Source organism: Filicampus tigris, chromosome 15 (assembly GCF_054856515.1).
Source record: "Filicampus tigris isolate MCC_2025a chromosome 15, RoL_Ftig_1.0, whole genome shotgun sequence".
Lineage (NCBI taxonomy): Eukaryota > Metazoa > Chordata > Actinopteri > Syngnathiformes > Syngnathidae > Filicampus > Filicampus tigris.
In genome coordinates, this window is record NC_141231.1 from 729666 (window position 1) to 753282 (window position 23617).

Sequence of the window (23617 nt, forward strand, 5' to 3'; positions counted from 1 at the left end):
TCATTGAATAGTTTATTCGAGTGAAACCTGCATGTAACTATTTTTTCTACTTTGATTATATTCTGAACCATGCAATGTTTAGGTGGCATGTTATTTATTTGACTTTTTGCATAATTAAGTATTTTAGGACTGCTGATTGTTTTGATCTGTTAAAAACTGTGCTACTAAAAGTTGGTTTTTCAATTATCTTTGTGAGTAATTGTTGTATTGTGCCAGCAACGGTTTTGTATTCCTTTATGCTTTTGAAAATATATATAGATTTTTGTCAAAATTACGGCAATAATATGGCTGGGTTTTTTTTCAGATAATATTGCATAATAGCAGTCACCATAAATAAATGGAAAAATATACAGGTATTCCATGTGATTGGAATCGGTATCGGTATCGGCCAATCTCACTCATGCATGATCGGTATCGGTGTCATAAAACCTGATCGGAACATCCCTAGTATAAGTGTATATACATAGATACGATGTATATTTACATAGGTTTGTTTCCAAATGTTTGCTGCTAATCTTGTACATTAACGGCTACATTATGCTGCCGTCTCTGTGTGACCTATATCTTTGCTGCTGTAACACTGAAAATTTCCCCAATGTGGGATCAATAAAGGCCTTCTTCTTCTTTAGTTTAGGTACCTGGCCAACAGACACAAGTGTATTCTTTCACTCCCTCCAGGCATGTAGCACCATGTTGACAGGGATGAGATGCACACTCAGCGATGTCCACTTCACAGTGGATGCCTTCAAATCCAGTGTCACTGCAGTCACATTCATAGCTGTAACAAATTACAATATTGATTAAATTGTTATAGTTGAAGATAAAAGTGAATGCAATAGCATTAACTGTAAAAGAGCAGCCATTTCCGGGTCTGTACAGGAGACACAGTGGAATACAGTAAACACAGGAGAGTATATACAGTACATATTGTGTTTTACAATAATAGTTACCTAAATTTTAATGATGTCCCGATCCGATCATGTGATCGGAAATCAGGGCCGATAATGTGATTTTCAGGTGATTAGGTTTCGGTTTTATTATTTTCTGAACATTCAAAGTTCACAAATCTACAAAATAATCAAAATGTGTAAATACAGAACAGTAATAGCTTAGTTTTATATTACAGTAGTTTTATAGAACAGTAGTAGCTTAGTTTTATATTACACAAGTGTTAGCTTTTTTTTGTAGCGATGTAATTAGTGTGACATGCACACACCCGAAAAAGATGCTCCTAAGTAAGTTTGCCTTGTCTGATATAAAGAAGTTTCCTCATAAAACGGCATCGCAAAGAGTTGAGACAGCTTTAGAGCGCTGCAGACAGGTTAGCAATTGTGACACCTCCAAACGAAATAACTTCAAACAGAAATTTAACGAGTACATTATTTGGTGACAAGCGCGCTTGTTCCCCACTGGTTGCATTTAACAAGGTCACAAATCAATAGCATTGTTTCTAGATGAGAGAAGTCACGCACTTACCCAACAACTACGTAGCTATGTGAGCCTTCATTTTAGCCTGCACAAGCCTATAAATAAGGATGTACCCGGTAAATGTATTGCTTACCATTAATCAAATATGTCAAACAGAGAAATCCCTCATTCTATGGTAATGCTGATACAGGAAGTCCTCGAGTTACGACGTACTCAACCTACAATGTTTTGACTTTTATGACGCCGGTGCCTCTTCCGCCATTTTGTCCCCAGCACCATAATGTTTTTGTTTAGCTAGTGCAGCGTGCTTGTCTGTGGTTGTGCGCCGGGAGTATGTTTGCCTTATCCGCCTCCATCTACAGTATTCCATCCACCTCTCAGCAGTAATGGTAAGTGCAGCATCTTTTTTTTTTAATTCTAACGTATTGTAACGTTTTCCAAAGACACAATGTCAGACGTTAGTTTAGTTATCTCCTTTTTATTATCACAACACGGCTACTGTGGGCCGTAGCCGACGCCAATTACAGAGCAACAAGCGTTCCGTCATTAGCAGGCACGGATGTCCCCTTTTACTCCTGTCGGCTCCCTCCTCTCACTTGCACACCTGTCCTATCCAGCGAGTCGCGTGATGGATTCATATAACTCAGAAAAAACACAACTCAGCAAAACACAAATGTCCCCACGACAACACAGATAAGCCAATCTGTTACAGTATTTTAGTTTTTTTATACTAAATATTTTGACATAAGTTTCAACTTTAAGTTTCAACTTACACTGAAATTCGGGTTACACAGCCAGCGTAGGAACGGAACTTGTTCGTAAATCGAGGACTTCCTGTACAGTTCATACAGGTAATTACATGAAAATACATTTTTATAAAGTGTCCTGCACATCGATATGTATTGTGTTTAAAGTAGTGCTGTCAAGCAATTACAATTTTTTAATTGCAAAAAAAAAAAATTTTAACTGCAAAATTTTCCATAATTGATTGCGATTAATCGTATTTTTCAACTATAATTTTTTACGGAGCTTCGAACAGATATTTACTTGGAATTAATGTGGAAAAAAATTTAAAGTATATTCCTATTCAAAGACTGTTCTTAATAGCTTTCTTTGATCCTTGAATTAGATTATTTTTCTGTGAAATACAACTGTTGAACGATACACCAAAGATGTCCAACTAATATGGTATTTGAAATTGGATTTGCATAGTGCGTAAATAATTTTAGATTTCTCCAATGAGCCGTCCAGAAACTTTTTTAAGTAAAACTATGTAAAAGTCCATCTTTGCACTCGTGACTCTCCTCTAAGTTTGGTTTCAAAGTGAGGAGAGGTCAGCTGCCACAGGAAGTACATAAAAAGGAGTTTATTTTTTTTAGTGCGTTGTGAAATTTAAATTAATCTCCATAGTTAATGCTTTAACTTTGACAGCCGCAGTTTAAAGTTAACATTCAATTAGCACAAATGTGACGGCTATAGTGCCAGTATTTGCTAATTTTATGCTAAAAACCCAGTAGGAGTTTCAGTAGAAAAAAATGACATGATAAAACAAGTTCCAAGATGAACCAATACACATTGAGTTGTTCAATATGCAGAGATGGGAACTTTAACCTTTTTTGCCTCTGACAGCAGCAGCTCACATCACTTTTGTACTACATCTCTGTGCATTTGAATTGGACTTAAATGATTGTGTGATTCTTAGGTTATAGTTGTGTTTTTTTTCTTCAGAGATTCGCACTTTACCCTTTTTTTGCCGGTCCGTCCTCCATCCGCGACCTGGGTACCCTTCCATCCTCATCCCTCCGTACATATTCATAAAAATAATGGTCCTCAGACCCTGTTCGTCCTCGTCCTTTTAAAGCGCTTCCGTCCTTACATTCCGTCAATCTCTTCCAACCACCCCACCCCCCCCAAAAAATATGTGCACTCATAAACATAATTTAAAGCTCATTAGATGGCGAATTTCCTATGCACATCCACTTACCAGCTTGGAGTATGATGTGCTGAAGTATTGGATTGGGACTAGGTATCGGCAGATACTTAAAACCAAAGACTCTGACTCGGATGCCAAAAAAAGCATGATTGGGACATCCGTACTATATTTATAATTTAATATCTCTATTGCTGAAATGTCTCCGTGCTGTCAGTGAAGGGGGCATGCCCTGAGCATTGAAAAGAGTCTCTCTCTCAAAACATCCACACACTCCTTTATTGTCGCCTGTTTATCAGGGCTTGGAATTTTCCCAAAATTTGGCGGTTAATTTCACCTGCAACCGGGGTACCCTTCCGCCTTCCATCCACCCGCCTTTTTGTCCAGCCATACCAAATAGTAATCGCCTATAGGCCGGTCCGTCTATCATTTTAAACGGCATTCCATTAGCATTTTTATCTAGCAACTTCGACCAACTTCCACCAGATGCATTCTTTTACTTATTCTGCAAGCATGGATATGACATAGTTGGCACGAGCTGGATGCTTTGCATAAATGTTTAAGATCAAACAAATATACAATACAATACAATACAATATAATACAACTTTATTTATATGCGCATTTCACAACAGATGCAGCTGTAACAAAGCACTTTACATTTAACATAAAATAACAATAATACAACAACAAAGACAGTGAAAGCAGTAAATGAATGATACTAACACATATAGAGTAGACACCAGAAAACAGCAGAACAGTGTCAGTCTCATGTTGGGTCGAAAGCCAAAGAATAAAAATGTGTCTTCAAGGGAATTTCAAAAGTGGACACAGAAGGGGTTTGCCTAAAATGGCAGAAAATTCTCCCTTCACAATTTTCTGGTTAAGAGGAAAATTCATGGTTCCATCAATCACAGGATGGGCAAAGGGGGCAAGAAATCATGAAGTGCTTCATTGTTTGGATTTCAAGTCCACGTTCACACGTTGGGTCTTGGCTTGAATTCCATTTGTAGAGATAGGCTTTTGTTCGTCCGATTTTGTAGTGAGCCCCCGTGCAGGCTGCACCAGTTTTTCCTTTCAATTAGTGGTATTTGTTGAAACTTTTCAGAAGAAGGTGGTTTGGCAGGATATTGTATTTGATTGAACTCAGCAAACCATTGTTCTAGACTCTGCTTCCAAGTACGAGAGGATCACGTTGAGAGCCATCCCGTGGCGACCCCCGTTAATTCTATCCAGGAGACTGATCTCAACACCACACACCTGATAGGCATCGACACGTCTAGGGCAGTAAAAGGATAGACCCTCGGCCCTACAATGAGAATAATTAGCTTCAACACAGAGGGCTTGACAACTGCAAAAGTTATGATGATCTCAAAAAAGACATCCTCTGGTTAAGAGAAACCCAAAAAGATAAAATCCCACCCAGCATCCCAGGTATGCACCTAGCAATCTATCTCCCAATGGAAGCGCAATATTCAGCAGCAAAAAAAATGTTGATAACAGAAACAGCTAACTTCACCACGGACCAAATCGAAATCTTACAAATCAAAACCGAATCACTGGTGATCTTACTGTATCTGTGTATAAACCCACAATAATACAATTTTCTTGGCCAAAGAACCTTGGACTTGACCACAGCAAACCATGCCTCATAATAGGAGAATTAATTAGCCACAGTACCACCTGGGGCTACAACTACAACAAATATGGAGAACTGGTTGAATCATGGGCATCCAACAATAATCTTTCTCTGCTTTGTTCTCCAAAAGATAAATCCACTTTCCACAGTGCTTTCTGGCAAAAAGGATATGATCAAGACCTTGCTGAATCACAATATCTTCATTCCTTCAAAAGAACAGTTCTCAAGCCTATACCTAAGTCTCAACATCTCCCAATAAACCACATTGTTCCAGTGATTTAGCATCGGATCACCAAGCCGCTACGTCGATTTAATTTCCTCAAAGCCAACTAGGACCAATATACTCTCGAGTTGGATGCAGAAATTGATAAAATCCCTCCAACACTCCAATCGTATCCCACTTTTAAAAATTGGTTTGTAAAGTCTCAAAAAAGACCATCCCCAGAGGAAATTGCAAGGAATATATCCCTGTACTGACCACAAAAAGCAAGAAAATGTACGTTAACTACCGTGCTGAGTACTAGAAAGACCCCTTGAGTACAGAATCTCTCAATCTCGGTTACGCAGTACTCAATAAATTAGTGAAGAGAAACGGATAAGTTGGAGAGAAATGATAGAATCAACTGGTTGCTGTGGAGAAACAAAATGATGTCCACGTTTTCCGGATGAGGCCTGGCCTATGACTCAGCCTGCCAGCATTACTGAAACTATGCTCAGAAGCAGTTCTTGTTGCTGGGATTGCCAGCAGCCCCCTTGGCAACTGACAATAGCCCACCTGACTGCCGCCACCAGAAGGTGAGAAGAGTTGGGGAGCCTGGACTTGGTCAGAGGAAGATAGTTTTTATAAATGAGGATAAATGAGGAGGGAAGGGCACCCAGGTCATGGATGGACGACGGACCGGCAAAAAAGCATAAAGTGCCCGGCTGTGGTGATCCACGTGTAAGAATTATAAGGCAACAAAATTTAAATGGCTTGCCATTTAAAATGTTTACAGAGGAAGTCCACCAACACATATTTTTTTGTCTAGAATATGTTCTATGCAGGCACACTAGTCTAAACACGGCATTCTGATTAATGTTGCGTTTGTGGAGAAAGCCACCTGTTTTTAGCTAGTTCAGGGGGCGGCCATTTTGTCACTTCTGTCGACCGAAGATGAGATGACTAAAAGTGGGTGGATTTTGCTGCTTAACTTATATTCCACAAACGCAATATTCCACAAACGTAATATAATCAGAATGCCGTATTTCAACTTGTGGGCCTGCATAGAACATATTCTTGAAAACAGTTTGTGATTCACACCCACACAGAGTGATTGACCCCTGCACAGCCACCGACACACTGCAGCGGGAAACCGTGACTTTGAATCCGTTTTGGAGGCTCCCCATACTGTACATTATACTGTATTACATTTATTGAACCACAAAAGCATGGCTCTTTTGTTGTGGAAGAAGCAGGTTGCCACAAAGAGGAAATGGTTCAGCCAGCACAATCAGCGTGCAGCGGGTTTAAGTCATGAGAATTTGTAGCAAAGAAGGGATAATTGATTCAAAGGCGCTTTAAGTCCTAAAACTTGATAAATAAATCATAGAACGACTTCTACATGTTGGATCACAAAATCAGAAACAATTGAAATGCACAATTTTGGATGCCGAAATGAAGTGGGAATGATGGTGTTTTAAGGTGGGACCTGTAACGTACTAAAGGCTCCAAGTTTATAGAAGTTTATTCTACTTCTTTATATTGGTTGATTAGCATTGTAGATCCTGTTAATCTACTGAACCACTTAATTAAATTTTCTAAAACTACACTTAAATTCACAGTGAACCAAAAACCATTCAAAAATTAATAGAAAATAAGAAAAACACAACTGCACTCAAAGGAGACTGATGATTTCCCTGACCTGTTGACCATGTCACGACAGGAAGCTCCATTTTTGCATGGCTTACTTGCACACTCATCAATGTCAGCTTCACAATTGTTGCCTTGAAACCCAGGTAGGCATTCACATGAGTAAATGCCAATATTGTTGTGGCAGATGCCGCCATTGTGGCAGGGATCCAATTCACACTCATCAATTTCAGTTTCACAGTTGATTCCTAGTTTAGAAAAGGAAATACAAAATATGATTTTAGATGGCAATGTTTGAGAAATATTGTAAATATTCTGTTGGAAGAAAAACATTTTGGTTCTCAGGGCACATCTGAGCAGGCTAAATCAGTGCATGCAACAAGACTACTTAGGAGAGCATTATTGTGGGTTTGACTCGCATGAACGCATGCTGCAAACCACACATTCTTTTGGAATGCAAAATGGCAATCTTTAAGATGACGAGAGACCACTGTCTGTCAGCACGAGTCGTTGGTTGGAAATTCCCCCATTAATATTCAGAGGGCACTCCCACAGCCTCAGATAACATTTAATGGTGAAATCAACCCAAACATATTTTTTTCAAGATGTTCCCAGCAGGCCCACTAGTTGGAACACGGCATTCTGATTAATATTGTGTTTGTGGAATATGAGTTAAGTAGCAAAATCCACCCCTTTTTAGCCATGTAAGGGGGCGGCCATTTTGTCACTTTTGTCAACTGAAAATGACATAAGTGACAAAATGGCCGCCCCCGGAGATGGCCAAAAACGAGTGGATTAACTCTTATTCCACAAACGCAATATTCATCAGAATGCCTCATTTCAACTAATGGGCTTGCATAGAACATATTCTTGAAAAAATATATGTTTGGGTTGACTTCTGCCTTAAGGGATAAGTCCCGGGGGCGGAATGGTCTGTCCCCCATACCGAGGTACGTACCGAACTGTGACTGAACTGTTACACCCCTTATATTGTAAGATAAGATAAGAATGCCTTTATTGATCCCACAGTGGGGAAATTTTCATTGTTACAGTAGCAAAGATATAGGTCACACAGGGGCGGCGGCATAATGTGGCCATTAATGTATAACATTGACGGCAAACATTTAGAATCAAACCTATGTAGATATACGCAGTAACATGTGTATATACACATGTGTATACACACCAACCTACATCTACATAAAAAATATGAGGAACACTCATTTCGGCCTGTACATAGTACAGAGGAAAAAATACTCTAAGTGACAGTGCTGCAGTGCTGTAGTGAAATGTAAGGAACAGCATTGGATAAAAATAAAACTAGACTAACAGTAGTGGGGAATGTTGAGTATTGCACGGTATTACAGTAGTGGGGAATATTGGGTATTGCACGATATGAGCTCAGGTGCAGGACTGCACAATTGCACTAATGACCGCCAGTTTGTAGAGACTACACAATGTTCTTGTTAAAGAGTCTGACAGCAGCAGGCAAGAAGGAACGGCGGAATCTCTCCTTTGCACAGCGAGGGTGTAACAGTCTGTCACTGAAGGTGCTGTGGAGTGCTGTTAGGGTGCCCTGGAGGGGGTGGTCCAGGTTGCCCAGCATTGATGACAGCTTGGCCAACATTCTCCTGTCCCCCACCGAGTCCACAGAGTCCAGGGAGCAGCCCAGGACAGAGCCGGCCCTCTTGACCAGTTTGTCCAGCCGCTTCTTGTCCCGTCCCGAGACGCCACCTGCCCAGGTGACCACTCCCTGGAAGATGACTGATGCAACCACCGAGTCATAAAAGTTCCTGAGGAGTGTCCCCTGAACCCCAAAAGACCTCAGTCTCCTGAGTAGGAAGAGTCTGCTCTGACTCTTCCTATAGAGGGCGTCTGTGTTGTCGCACCAGTCCAGTTTATTGTTCAGATGAACACCCAGGTACTTGTAAGTTGAGACTCTCTCAACATCTGTTCCCCGGATATTCACTGGTGCAGGTGAAGAGTGCTGGCGCCTACCGAAATCCACCACCATTTCTTTGGATTTCCCCGCATTGATCAGGAGGCGGTTCTGCTGGCACCAGTCCACAAAACCCTGAGTAAGTTCTCTGTACTGATCATCTCCGCCTGTGATGAGGCCGACAATCGCAGAGTCGTCAGTGAACTTCTGCAGGTGTTAGGTAGGGGTGTTGTAGTTGAAGTCCGAGGTGTAGAGGGTGAACAGGAAGGGAGCCAAGACAGTTCCCTGTGGGGCCCCCGTGCTGCAGAGGAGCACGTCAGACACACAGTCCTGTGTCCTCACATACTGTGGCCGGTTTGTGAGGTAGTCCTGGATCCATGTGGTGAGGTGGTGCGCCACCCCCGCCCGCTCCAGCTTGTCTCCCAGTAGGGTGGGCTGGATGGTGTTGAAAGCACTGGAGAAATCAAAGAACATGATCCTCACAGTGCTCCCCGCCTTCTCCAGGTGGGAGAGTGAAGTGTGGAGGAGGTAGATGATGGCATCATCCACACTGATGCCAGGCTGGTATGCGAACTGGAGTGGGTCCATTGAGGAGCTCACCAGGGGGCGCAGGTGGACAAGGACCAGTCTCTCCAGGGTCTTCATCAGGTGAGACGTCAGCGCCACTGGTCTAAAGCTGTTGAGCTCCTTCGGGTGGGGGGTCTTTGGCACCGGGACCAGGCAGGATGTTTTCCATAGCTGGGGGACCCTGCCCAGCTTCAGGCTCAGGTTGAACATGTGCTGGACAATTCCACACAGCTGGTCTGCGCAGGATTTGAGGAGCTGGGGGCTGATGCCATCTGGACTATATATATATATATATATATATATATATATATATATATATATATATATGTATATATATATACACACAATATAAGGGGTGTAACAGTTCAGTTCAGTTCACAAAAGTCGGGCATATACGGGCAGAGGGTTTTAGGAACTGTAATTTTACACTTCCCTGCCCTCTCCTTGCAAGAAAAAAAGAAAATATTGTGACGAGTGTCTTCTCTCCTCATTGTGTGCGTTGTTTACTAATGTCTCACTTGGTGTGAACCTGACACATATATATAGATGTAGATAGCATATGTATACATATACATACATATACATATATACAGAGCTGGACAGTCCATCCCCAGGCCCGACTGGTCAGGCCCTCCGCCCGGCTGGATGCCGATTTTTGGGACGGAGGACGGGGGGCGATAAGTTTTAAAAAAGGGACAGACTAAGCAAGGGTGAAGGAGGATTTTAGTCTGGCCCACTAATCGTCCCTCATGCGTATGACATGGTCGCAAGGGGACCAAAATTAATCTCAATCTACTCTGCGAAAAGGGCAAACAACAAAAATTGCCTCCGAACACTTCAAACGTGCCAAATAGCTCTGTTAGTTAGCAGATTTTTCACCAAGAGATACTGCCAACACCACATACCCGGTAGCGCGAGCAGCGTCAGAGCCAGCACACCGCTGAGTGACGCCAGCATGTCGATTGACTGTCTGCTGCTAGAGGAGTAAGTAGCTTTAGTTGTGCCAAAGCTAATACAAACAGATATTGCCGTGTTGCTAAAGTTCAGCTGTAAAAAAAAAAACTAAAGAAAGTAAAAACATAGCCTACCAGGTATAACAAGCTCCTCACTCACAGTTCTCCAAGCCTGGTCTCTTTTTTTCTTGTCCTGGTTCTGGTAGCTGGCCGTGTCCTATAGCAGAATGTCCACAAACCACAACAATAATGTTTTCCTTCATTTTGTGCTCTAGTCTCCACACAAGACCCGCCAAGTGTACAGGACTCTGTGTGTGATGTAGTACTCCCCAATGCTGATTGACTGCCGCAAGGTGAAGAGGAAAAAAGTTTGTTCAGCCACGCCGAATGGACAAATGGGTGTATTTTGGGTCCCACCACTCCAAGGGCATCATCCGCGCCACCCCGCGGTTCCGTAACTGCGCCGCCAGAAACGCCCTCACCGGATTTGTTGTGACAACATGGAGCAGCACCGAAAAAATGGGCATCCATCCAAGACGGAGGGACGGACCGTTCAGGCCCCGGGACGGACTGCCGAGCTCTGCTGTTTAGTGTCCTTACATTATTACTGTAATAGTTTTTAATGTTTTGTATAGTTCATTGTACGGTAAGTTTATGTCATAGTTGGAAATGTGACTGCAAATACTGAATATTGCCCTGAAGCTTGATGTGGGAAAAAGAAAAGAATCAAATAAAAAAATCATCTTTTCCTGAACTCCTTCTTCTCTAGTAGTCTGTGCTTGTTGTCCCAGAACCCACAATGAGGCAATCCCAGAACCCACAATGAGGGATGCCATCAAGGTGAAGGAGTCTTACTGATGCTACCTGATGGATACCATCTGGCCAAGCAGAATGCAGCAGAATGCAGCGTGGAGGCAAAAACTAGGGTGTCGGAGGGGTGTAGTGAGGCCTTTGAAAATGACCTCAAGGAAATTCTGGCCTACCGTCCTGGGAAACAGTGCTCCCTTAAAACTGTGTAAGGTAGAGAATAGTGTTAATTTTGTCATCCATTTTAAATGTTGTCTCAGTTTTACTCCAGTTTAAAATGGGCTTGTTAGTTTTGATCACATTTAGTCAACCTCATCCCGTTTTTATTTTGTCAAGTTTTAGTCGACTATTTTAGTCGAGCATTTTAGTCTTTATTTTAGTCCAAGAAAACATAATTTTATTCATCTAGTTTTAGTCAGCAAAAACTATCAACATTTTATTCTAGTTTAGTCACAACATTTTATTCTGCTAAACAGAGTATCTGAAAAACTCCATTTAACAATCCATTCAAACTCATACTAAAAACATAACTATTCTATTTCATGCAGAAATAATTGCAGATATTTTTTATGCTTGCATGCATTTATTTAGTGTATTAATATTGATGCAGATTCAAATAAAATGTCTCTGTGATCTGTGTGTTCTGTGAAGACAAGCATTTTATGTCACCAAATAAATACATTGGATGCGGCTCCGTAGCCACATGCAGCTCTTTCATCCTTATGTTGCGGCTCTGCCTGGCTTGGCAAAGTAAATAAGTGTCCGATTGAAGTGCATGTTATTTGTCTCAAAAACGCGCATCATGTCTTGTTAGTAAGTCAAAGTTTTTGGCCACTTTCATAATTGGTCCTAGATTGGATACCTATGGGATTTTTTTTCTTTTTTTTTTTTGCAATGCGACAGCAGTCTGAACCGCCAGGTCACATATATCCGACATTGATGTGATCCACAGCCCAAAATGCGCTCTGAGTGGGCGGAGGTAAAATTTCGGGAGCGGGGAGATCAAATCTGCAAAGTTGTTTTGAATAAAAGTATAGATTTTATATTTGACTTTAATTTAATCCTACTTGAAACATGAAGCATAAAGTTGACATTTATGGTGATAGTAGTAATTCAGCCATGGCTCCGATCAACTCGTTTTTATGCGCGGTTATGACGTTACATCATCTTTAGTGACGTCTCCATGAAATGAGATGGAAAAAGCTTCGCCTAATAATTTCCCCCAAATACTGTATTTCTGCCTCTGACCGAATCGCTCTACTGTTGAAATGTCTGTAGATTTTAGCCCAGTTTTTATTTAATGAACTACATTTTTGTCTCATCTTTATTAGTCCATGAAAATGCATACTGATTTAGTCCCACTTATTGTTTATTGATGTAGGTTTTGGTCTCATCTAGTCTAGTTTTTGTCTGTTGAAAAATGTGCGTTGATAAAATATTTTGGTCTAGTTTTCATTAACGAAATTAACCCTAGTAGAGATGGGGCGCTTCTGATGTTCTCAGTTCCACTGACACACCTTCCCATGAAGAAGCAGAGTTTGCTGTGTCTGAGGTTGGCTAGCCTGTCTCTGGGGTTGAGGTCCTCTGTGGCAGGGCGCCGCAGATGGATGAAATCCTCCCAGAGTTCCTAAAGGCTCTGGATGTTGTGGGCTGTCCTGGTTGGCATGGCTCCGCAACATCACATGGACGTTCGGAGGGTGTGTTTCAAATACAAGCAGATCACAGTTCTCAGCAAGTCGTATTTGTTTCCAGTCAGGGTTGGACATTGCCAAGGTTGCCCTGTGTCTCCGCGATTCTGCTCATAACCTTTATGGGAAGAATTCCTAGGTACAGCCGAGGCGTTGAAGGGTTTCCGGTTTGGTGGTCTCAGTATTGCATCTATGCTTTTTGCAGATTATATGGTTCTGTTGGATTCAAGCAGGGATCTCCAATTCTTACTGGAACAGTTTTTAACCAAATGTGAAGTGGTTGGGAGAGAGTCAGCACATCTAAATCTGAGACCATGGTCTTCAGTCAAAAAAGGTTCAGTGCCCTTTCCAGGTTGGTATGAGATCCTGCTCCACGTGGAGTAGTTTAAGTATCTTGGGGTCTTGTTCATGAGTCAGGGAAGAATGGAGATTGACAGGCAGATCTGTGTAACATCGGCAGTGATGCGGACTCTGTCTCGGTCTGTCGTGGTGAAGAAGGAGCCGAGCCGAAAGGCAAAACTTTCGATTTACCAGTTGATCTACATTCCTACCCTCACCTTCGGTCATGAGCTGTAGATCATGACCGAAAAACAAGATTTTTCCCGAAAACGGCGGGAATGAGTTTCCTCCACGAGTGTCCGGGCTATCCCTTAGAGATAGAGTGAGAAGCTTGTTCATCTTGGAGGGCCTCAAAGTGGAGCCATTGTTCCTCTGCATTGAGAGCAGCCATATGAGGTGGCTCGGGCATCTGGTTGGGATGCCCCTGGATTCCTTCCTTGTCAGGTGGTTCTGGGCATGTTCCACCAGTAGGAAGCCTCAGGGACGACCCAGGATACAAGGAGATGTATTCAAATTGGTCTACAGTACTTTAGCCAATCAAGATGCAGAATATAATGCAGGGTTTGTCAGCTGAAAAAACAGCATGCTGATGAATTGCACTGTATTAAAATTCCAGGAGACACTATGTTTCCCAGCTGGTCTGGGCATGCCTTGGCATCCCTCCAGAAGAGCTGGACCGATTAGCTCAGGAGAGGGAAATCTGGGCATCCCGACCAGATAAGTAGAACACATTACATTGTGACTGTGTTTTACACATTTTGTATTACAGTTAATTTACATGAGCGTGTGTACTGTGAATATTTGTGTCTAAATTTCAGTTTACCTGTGAAGCCCACGAGGCACTCACACTTGTAGTGGTCCTTCTCATTGATGCAAGTAGCATCGTTATCACATGGTCTTGATGCACACTCATTGATGTCAATTTCACAGGTGTGGCCCTGAAAACCTGGCACACAGAAGCAATGGAACTCCGCCACTCCATCAATACAGAGAGCGCCATTTTGACAAGGTTCTGACAAACATTCATTTATATCTTCCTCACAAGTTTTTCCTTCATATCCTGGTGCACACTGGCATTCAAAGCCTTGTGGGTGAAAAATGCATGTCCCATTGTTCCTGCAGGGTTTGTCAATGCAATCAGTTACATGTTGGTGGCATTCTGGCCCTCCATAACCGTAGGGACACCTGCAGAAGTATCCATTGAACTGATCAACACACAAATGACGTGGCTTAGAGCAGGGGCTACTCTGACACTCGTCCACCTCTTCAGTGCAGTTGTCACCTGATAGGCCATTTGGGCAGATGCAATGGTATTCTGGCATACCAAGAGTACTAATGCAGTTTTCACATGGTGCAAAGGAACAAGCATCATAGAGTTGATCACAGTTTTTGCCCATGTATCTAACCCCTTCATTGACACAAATGCAAGCATAATCATCCTTTGTGTCCACACAGGTAGCTCCATTTTGACAGGGTACAGACAAGCATTTGTCAGGTGTGGCTGTGCAGAAGATTCCTGAAAAATAAAAGGAAGAGTTGAGACGCCAATTCCATACATGTTTATGAAATATAAACATTTCTCAAGGGTTATTTCAAAGACCCACAGAGTTGGTTTCAGGGTTCAAGGTTTCATGATAGAAAATGTGTGTTTTGTGCCTTATATCCAGAGCTGGGCATCGTCCCTCCGTCCCTGAGTTTCCGCCCTGCATATTTAATCAACCAATGTGGTCCCAGTTGGTCAGAGTCAGCGAACCGGCAACGTGACATGTGGTCGAGTAAGGAAAAAATAAAAACATTAAAGAGTGTTGTGTATCTTGCTGTCCTACAGACGCAATGACATGTGCCCCTATTGTTTTTATTTGACCGATCACCACGCTTTGTGTGTGTGTGTGTGCGTGTGCGTGTCAGTTGTTTTTGTTTGATATTTTTTCTTCGTCTGGCGGCATGTCTGCTCGTGTGGCGCCTGCGTGTGACGGGAAAATTACGTTCTCCATTCCAATTGGCTGTCGCCGACAAGGGACGGGCCGGGACCACATGGGTCGATTAAATATGCAGGACGGAAACTCGGTGACGGTGGGACTATGCCCAATTCTGCTTATATCTCTATTGTAACAATGCTTCTTGAGAGTTAATTTTATGCTGTTGGAAAGCATGTTTATTTCCATTATAAAGGATGCCCATTTTTAACACTGACCTATTTCACATCCACTGCATTGACATCTCCTCACTGTTAGCACAAGCCACTGATAGTTTATTTTTTGATTCCTATTTAGTAGATTCCTATTGTTTTAGTAGAAATTATAATTATTATTATTATTATTATTATTATTAGGGTCAAGCAGCGAAAGCTGCAAGGACCCTATTGTTTTTGTAGAAATTATTATTATTATTATTATTATTATTATGATTATTATTAGGGCCCAAGCAGCGAAAGCTGCAAGGACCCTATTGTTTTTGTTGAAATTATTATTATTATTATTATTAATATTATTATTATTATCATTATTATTTGTTATTTTTCTGACCAAATGATCGCATTTTTGAACCCCTAAACATGCACGAAAACTCACCAAACTTTGCAGTCTCATTGGGCCTGGCGAAAAATTTGATATTTTAAAGTCGCCGTAAACGACGCAAAAGAAATGTCTCTGTTGCGCCACCTAGAGGAGGAAAACAAAATAGAATTCCAGCCTGTTTGACCTAGGCCTACAAAGATTGGCAGGCACATGGAGCACCCCGAGACGTACAAAAAAGTCCGTTACAGCCATAATCTAAACTGTACAGGAAGTGAGCTATGAATTTTTTTAATGTCCAATTTTGGACCATTTTTGCACGTTTACAGGATGCATACTTTTGCACCCATGTCCCCGAGGATTATTACAATTGACTTCAAACTTCGGATATATCATCTTAAGACCTGGAGCAAACACTGGGAAAAATGTTTTGAGTTTTCGATAAACTATATGACGGGGGAGGGGCATCAAATTTGGCGTAAATTTTTTCCTTCGCCATACAGGAGAAAAACCTTAATAACTCCCCTGCACAAAAATCCCAAACTTCACCTGTGTATAAAGAGTCGCAACCTAAAGACATCTATATAATGGTATTCCATTATACATATAGCACCACCTAGTGGCGACAAAAAATGTTATTTTTTACATTTCTATATATTGCACGGAGCCCGTTGAACGAATCAGACTGAAAAATTGTCAGAAAGGCCTCAAGACATTGATCTTCCTCTACGCCGAATATTGTGACTTTTCGGTGAAGGGCGTGGCCTTGACAGTGCCAAAAAATCTGATTATTCAACGTGACCATAAATACAATTCGAATTTGACTCAGATCATCCAAACTTCTCGAAATGTTTCTTATTAGATGATAGCCAAGGACTAAAGACATCTACGAACTTATTTTTTATTGCAGTGGTAGCGCCACCTAGTGGCTGAAGGAAATACATGTTTTTTTCTTTGATGTTTTTATCCTAGCAGGTTAACCACCTCATCTTTGCTCAGAACGGTGTTTACGACTTCGTAATATTAAATTACGAAATTTGTGATTTTTCGTGATAAGCTGTTGCCATGGCAACACGCAGTTCACCAAAACATCAACGCTCATTTTGAGGGTCTGAACATGCTTGAAATCTCACGAAACTTTGCACATACATCAGGCCTGGCAAAATCATCAATAATTTTTTATTTCTTTGTGCAATTTGTAAAATCGCTCACTAGCGCCCCCTAGAAATTTTTAGAAATTCAGCCCTGGTTGTACTTTTCACCTAGGTCGACGAAGATTTGGTGGTATATGTAACAGTTCAAGGCCTACAAAAAAGTTTCTTGGAGCCATAGGCGAAACTAAACAGGAAGTCGGCCATTTTGAATTAAGTTTAAAGTATGAATTTGCTCTTATTAAAATAGCTGCTGGAACTTGACCCACATGATAATTTCTTCTAAAACCCGACTGACATTTGATAAAAGTCCAACCCTGAAGACATCTCTGAACTTATTTTTCATCGTAGTGGTAGCGCCACCTACTGGCTAAAGGAAATACTACATGTTTTATTCTTTGATCTTTTTCTCCTCGCATGTTAACCAGGTCGACCTCAGAATTGCTCGGAAGACTCTGTAGACCTTCCTGATATTAAAATACAATATTTGTGATTTTTCGTTAAAAGCTGTCGCCATAGCAACGGGCAGTTCGCAAATAAAACTACGCTGATTTTGACGGTCAAAACATGCATGAAATCTCACGAAACTTTGCACACACATCAGGCCTAGTGAAATCATCTTTTTTTTGTTTTAAGTCGCAATTGTTTAAAAAATGGCTTGCTAGCACCCCCTAGAAATAAAAAAAAATAAAAAATCAGCCCATGTTGTATGTTTCACCTATATCTACGAAAATTTCGTGGTATATGTCACAGGCAAAGACCTACAAAAAAGTCTCTTGGAGCCATGTGCTAACCCTAACAGGAAGTCCGCCATTTTGAATTTACTTCACAATTCGGCATCACATTGACTTTAAAGCAGCTGTAATGTGATCCACATGATAATAATTTGTCTAAATTTCACACATTTGATGAGAGTCTACACCTGAAGACGTCTACGAACTAACTTTTCATCGTAGTGGGAGCACCACCTACCGGCTAAATGAAGTACATGTTTTATTCTTTCTTGTTTTTCCCGTGACAGGTTGGCCAGATCTCCCTCATATTTGCTCGGAAAAGTGTTTAGGCCTTCATGATGTTAAAACACGAATTTGAGATTTTTTGCAAAAAGGTGTTACCTTGGTAACGCAGTTTGCCAATAACACAATACTGATTTTGAGAATGTAAACATGCACAAAAACTCATGAAACTTTGCACACATAGAAGGCCTGGTAAATTAATCAATAATTAATTATTCAATCGTGGAATCTTTCAAAGATGGCTCGCTACCGCCCCCTATAAAATGTTTGAAGAATGGCCCCGGTTGCACGCTTCACCAACATGTACGAAATTTGCGAGTATATAAAACAGAAAGAGACCTACAAAAAAGCCTCTTGGTGCCATATAATTACCTTGACTCCAAAAGCTGCTGTAACTTTATCCACGTGATAATTTCGACAATTCAATTCCAATGTGCGAGCATCCCAACGTGCCAGCACCCCTACGTTGCCAGGGCTGCGAGGGCCATTTATAGCTGCTCGCAGCTCTAGTGATTATTATTTATTTATTTATTTTCTATTTTCTCCGCGTTCGATCTCATTTTTGACCCTCTAAACATGCACGAAAACTCACTAAACTTCGCTGTCTGGCAAAAAATTTTATATTTTAAAGTTGCTGTAAACGACGCAAACGAAATGGCTCTGCAGCGCCACCTAGAGTAGGAAAATAAAATAGAATTCCAGCCCGTTTGACCTAGGCCTACGAAAATTGGCAGGCACGTGTAGCCCTCCAAGACGTAAAAAAAAAAAAGGACATTACAGCCATAGTCTAACATGTAGAGGAAGTGAGCTATGAATTTTTGAATGTCCAATTTTGGACCATTTTTGGACATTTACAGGGTGCATACTTTTGCACCCATGTCCCGGAGGATTCATTCGATTTACTTCAAACTTCGGATATATCATCTTAAGACCTTGGGCAACAACTGGGAACATTTTTTTGAGTTTTCGATAAACTATATGACGGGGGCCGGGCATCAAATTTGGCGTAAATCTTTGCCTTCGCCATACAGGAGAAAAACCTTAATAACTCCCCTGCACATGTTCCAAAAAATCCCATACTTCAACTGTACGTAAAGAGGCACGACCTAAAGACATCGCTATAATAATATACCGATATACATATAGCACCAGATAATGGTGACAAAAATTTTAATTTTTTACATTTCTATTTACTGCACGGAGCCCGTTGAACGAATCTGACTGAAAATTGTCAGAAAAGCCTCAAGACATTGATCTTCCTCTACGCCGAATATTGTGACTTTTCGGTGAAGGGCGTGACGGTGCCGCAAAGTCTGATTATTCAATGTGACAATAAATACAGTTTTAACTTGACTCAGATCATCCAAACTTCTCGAAATTTTTCATATTAGATGGTAGCCAAAGGTTGAAGACATCTACAAACTTATTTTTCATCGTAGTGGTAGCGCCACCTAGTGGCTGAAGGAAATACTTTTTTTTTTCTTGGATGTTTTTATCCTAGCAGGTTAACCGGGTCCACCTCATCTTTGCTCGGAAGAGTGTTTAGGACTTCCTAATATTTAAATACGAAATTTGTGATTTTTCGTGAAAAAGCTGTTGCCATGGCAACACCCAGTTCGCCAAAAAAACAACGCTCATTTTGAGGGTCTGAACATGCTCAAAATCTCACCAAACCTTGCACATACATCAGGGCTAGCGAAATCATCAATATTTTGTTTGTTTTTTACACAATTTGTAAAAAATGGCTCACTGGCGCCCCCTAGAAATGTTTAAAAATTCTGCCCCGGTTGTACTTTTTTCCTAGATTGACGAAAATTTGGTGGTATATGTGACAGTTCAAGTCCTACAAAAAAGTCTCTTGGAGCCATATGCTAAACCAAACAGGAAGTCGGCCATTTTGAATTTAGTTTGAGGTATGAATTTGCTCTGATTACAATAGCTGCTGGAACTTGACCCACATGATATCCATCCATCCATTATCGATACCGCTTATCCTCACAAGGGTCGCGGGGCGTGCTGGAGGCTATCCCAGCTGTCTTCGGGCAGTATGCAGGGGACACCCTGAATTGGTTGCCAGCCAATCGCAGGGCACACAGAGACAAACATCTGCACTCACAATCACACCTAGGGGCAATTTAGAGGGTCCAATCAACTTACCATGCATGTATTTGGAATGTGGGAGGAAACCGGAGTACCCGGAGAAAACCCACAAAGGCATGGGGAGAACATGCAAACTCCACACAGGGAGGCCGGAGCCGGGATCGAACCCACGACCTCTGAACTGTGAGGCGGACGTGCTTACCAGTCGCCCACCGTGCCGCCTTGCTGGGAACATTATTATCTGTACCGCTTCTCCTCACAAGGGTCGCGGGCAGCAGGCCCACTAGTTGAAACATGGCATTTGGATTAATTTTGCTTGAGTGGAATATAAATTAAGCAGCAAAATGCACTCGTTTTTAGCCATTTCTGGGGGCGGCCATTTTGTCTTCTGTTGTCTGAAAATGACATCACAACTGTTCACAACGATCCAGTCACAGTTCAGATTCAGAAAACACGTCAGCCGTGATTGCTGAGTGATATAGTTTCGCAGGAGTCAGGACAAACACCTTTTTATTCTGTGATGGAGCAAGAGAAAGCATGTCACATTCACACAGGTAATGGAGCAATCTCCCACATACAGAATCTGTCTGCTTTGCCGGAAAAGCGCAGCTATTTCACACAAGTGCCCCTGTGTGTCTCATTCAGCAATGCCCCCCTTGCGACAACAGACAATGCACGACCAACAAGCATGTTTACAAAATGGTCAATGTAGATGAATAATGCACAGAAATAACCCTTGAATTGTTGAAACAGACTACGTCGAGTTTTGAGAATGTTCACAAAATATTTACTTGGCTACATATGACATGGCCAGCTACAAGTACCGGGACAAGAAAAAAAGACCAGGGTTGGAGAACTGTGAGTGAGGAGCTTCTTATACCTGCACTGTAAAAATGTTTGTGAAATTAACATTAATATGCTGTAAAATCATGACATAAAAAATCTGTAATATGAACAATAAACCGGTGTGTATTTCAAGGCTACATATTATAAACAAAAAACAGAACAATTTTTGGATTGTTAATTTTACAGTTAATATATGTCATATAAGGGTCATATTTCCTTGTAGAATTGATATGTTACTGTATTTTAAACATTGAAAAATTGTTTTACTTGAATGTCTGGCCAGCCGGAGGGCCGGACCGTTCCGCCCCCGGGACGGACTGCTCAGCTCTGGTATTTATCATTCAACCTGGCAGTCTAGAGCAGGGGTGCCCATTACGTCGATCGCGATCAACCGGTCATCGCAAAGGCATTGTGGGTAGATCGCCAGCCTATCATCCGTCCTCACGACTGTTTTTTTTATTTTTTATTTTTTTATTCCCATAATACAATATTATACAAAATTCTCGATGGGAGATGAAACAATTGTTCGTGCAATGACCATAGAAAGAGTTTAGTATAGAGAAAAAACAAAAACAGAAAAAAGCTGAAAATCCTCACTACTGTATTACGATGTTCACACCAACTGCGTTGGGAGTGTTTCTGGCAGCGCGTTTCAAATGGAGTCAATGTAGCTTGTACGGGCGAGCGCGGTTGCGTGCGCTGCGAATGATGCGTTTGGAGCGGTGGGACGCGGAGCGAAGCACCGGAAACCCGCCCATTTGCTCCATTCGCCGCGTGTAAAACAAGTCAACTTTTTTGCCATTTTGCCTCAGCCAATCAGCATCAGGCATACTACGTCTCTCACACACAGCCACACAGCGTCCTTTTCACTCGGTGTCTTGTTTTCTTTTTTTACAGTTCTTGAACTTTACCAAGACAGCAATATTGATAACATTAGCATAGTGTGCAAAAAAGTTGAGTTGTTTTATACGCGCCGAATGGAGCGAATGGGCGGATTGTTGTTGCTGCAAATCTGCTTGAGGCTGACCATCAGCAGCTGCTGTCTGGACTTTGCGTCCCTGCCTGATTCCATTCGGTGCAAGTCATCAGAGTAAGGTAATTACAAAACATTGTTTTTGTTGTATTGTGCTTTATAAGTTGATGCAGTCATGCAAGGTACCCCAGCATATACGGTACCTATAAAAATAATTCTCAATATATTTATAATGAATGTGTTTTGCATTTTTAGTAGGTGGTAGATCATTTTGACTCTGTCATGTCATAAGTAGCTCTCAGGCAGAAAGTGTGGGCACCCCTGGTTTACACCATTATCTTGAGCAGTTTATACAATACAATACAATACAATTTTATTTATTTAGTACATTTCATAACAGCTAGAGCTGTAACAAAGCACTTTACAAACAAAACAATAAATAGAACAAAAACAATAAAAGGCTGTGATACATGTATTAATAAATATAGACATAAATAATATATAAATATAAATAAAATATAAATAGTGAAGCCAATAAATTGACATAAAACACTATATACAATTGACATCAGAAAAGAGCCAAAAATTTCAGGTCCGATCAAAAGCCCGAGAAAAGAAATGTGTCTTCAACCGGGTTTTAAAAATGGACAGAGAGGGGGCTTGCCTAACAACCGATGGGAGGTTATTCCAGAGGGAAGGACCAGCAGTTGAAAAGGCTCGATCCCCTCTGAGCCTCCTCAAGCAGCGCCTGGTCCCCAGACCTGAGGCTGCGGGAAGGTGCGTAGTAGTGGAGGAGCTCAGAGAGGTACGCCGGGGCCAGGCCATTTAATCACTTATAGACAAATAAGAGAATCTTAAATTGAACTTTAAAATGCACTGGGAGCCAGTGAAGGGAGGCCAGAATTGGTGTTATGTGCTCCATCCTCCAAGCTCGGCGGGCAGCAGAATTTTGGACCAACTGGAGACATTTGAGGGAGGACTGGCTGACTCCGAAATAAAGTGCATTGCAGTAATCTAGCCGAGATGTAACAAAGGCATTGGTGACTGTTTCTAAGTGCTGATGGGAAAGGAGGGGCTTTACCTTAGCCAGCTGTCTAAGGTGAAAGAAGCTCGACTATACAACAGCGCTGATTTGCTGGTCCAATTTAAGATCACTGTCAATTTTAAAACCCAAGTTTGAGACTGTTGGCTTTAGATATGAAGCCAGGAGGGCCCAGGACAACAGGGTGGGATGGAGACGAGCCGCTGGGACCGAACACCATAATTTCTGTTTTCTTTTTGTTGAAATTTAGGACATTTAGTGACATCCAATCTTTCATGTCCTCTAGGCAGGACAAAAGTGGTCTTAAGGAGGAAGCCTCTTTTTTGCTTAGTGGGATATAGATTTGACAGTCGTCCGCATAGCAGTGCAAGGAAATGCTGTGTTTTCTAAGGATGGAACCCAGGGGCAGCAAATACAGTGAGAACAGCAATGGCTCCAAAATAGAACCCTGTGGAACACCATACGATAGAGGGGTAGAGCGGGACTCAGAGGAACCTAGGCTAACAGAAAAAGTCCTGCCGTCAATGTTATACATTAATGGCCACATTATGCCGCCGCCCCTGTGTGACCTATATCTTTGCTACTGTAACAATGAAAATTTCCCCACTGTGGGATCAATAAAGGCATTCTTATTCTTATTCTTATTCTTAGGATCCAAGCCACTCTAGAGCGCATCCACTAATGCCCACTTGGTGTTGCAAGCAAGTCAAAAGAATACTGTGGTCTACCGTATCAAAAGCTGCAGTCAAATCCAACAAAACGAGAGATATGTGGTAGTCGGTTGACGGGCCTTGAGTACAGAGTCGATTGTTTTTAAATAGGGCACGTGGATTTTGGC

General features: G+C 41.6%; 1 protein-coding gene across 2 annotated transcripts in view; it reads right to left on the bottom strand.

Annotated features, from left to right (window-relative positions):
* crb2a (crumbs cell polarity complex component 2a) overlaps nt 1–23617 on the bottom strand; it is a 102257-nt gene that overhangs the window by 57940 nt on the left and 20700 nt on the right. For both annotated transcript variants that reach the window (XM_086054527.1, XM_086054526.1), the window contains exons 2-4: nt 13962–14654; nt 6898–7093; nt 639–778 (exon numbers count right to left, since the gene is read on the bottom strand). In XM_086054527.1, the coding sequence (XP_085910653.1) occupies nt 639–778; nt 6898–7093; nt 13962–14654 (1029 nt within the window). The remainder of the gene's footprint in view (nt 1–638; nt 779–6897; nt 7094–13961; nt 14655–23617) is intronic.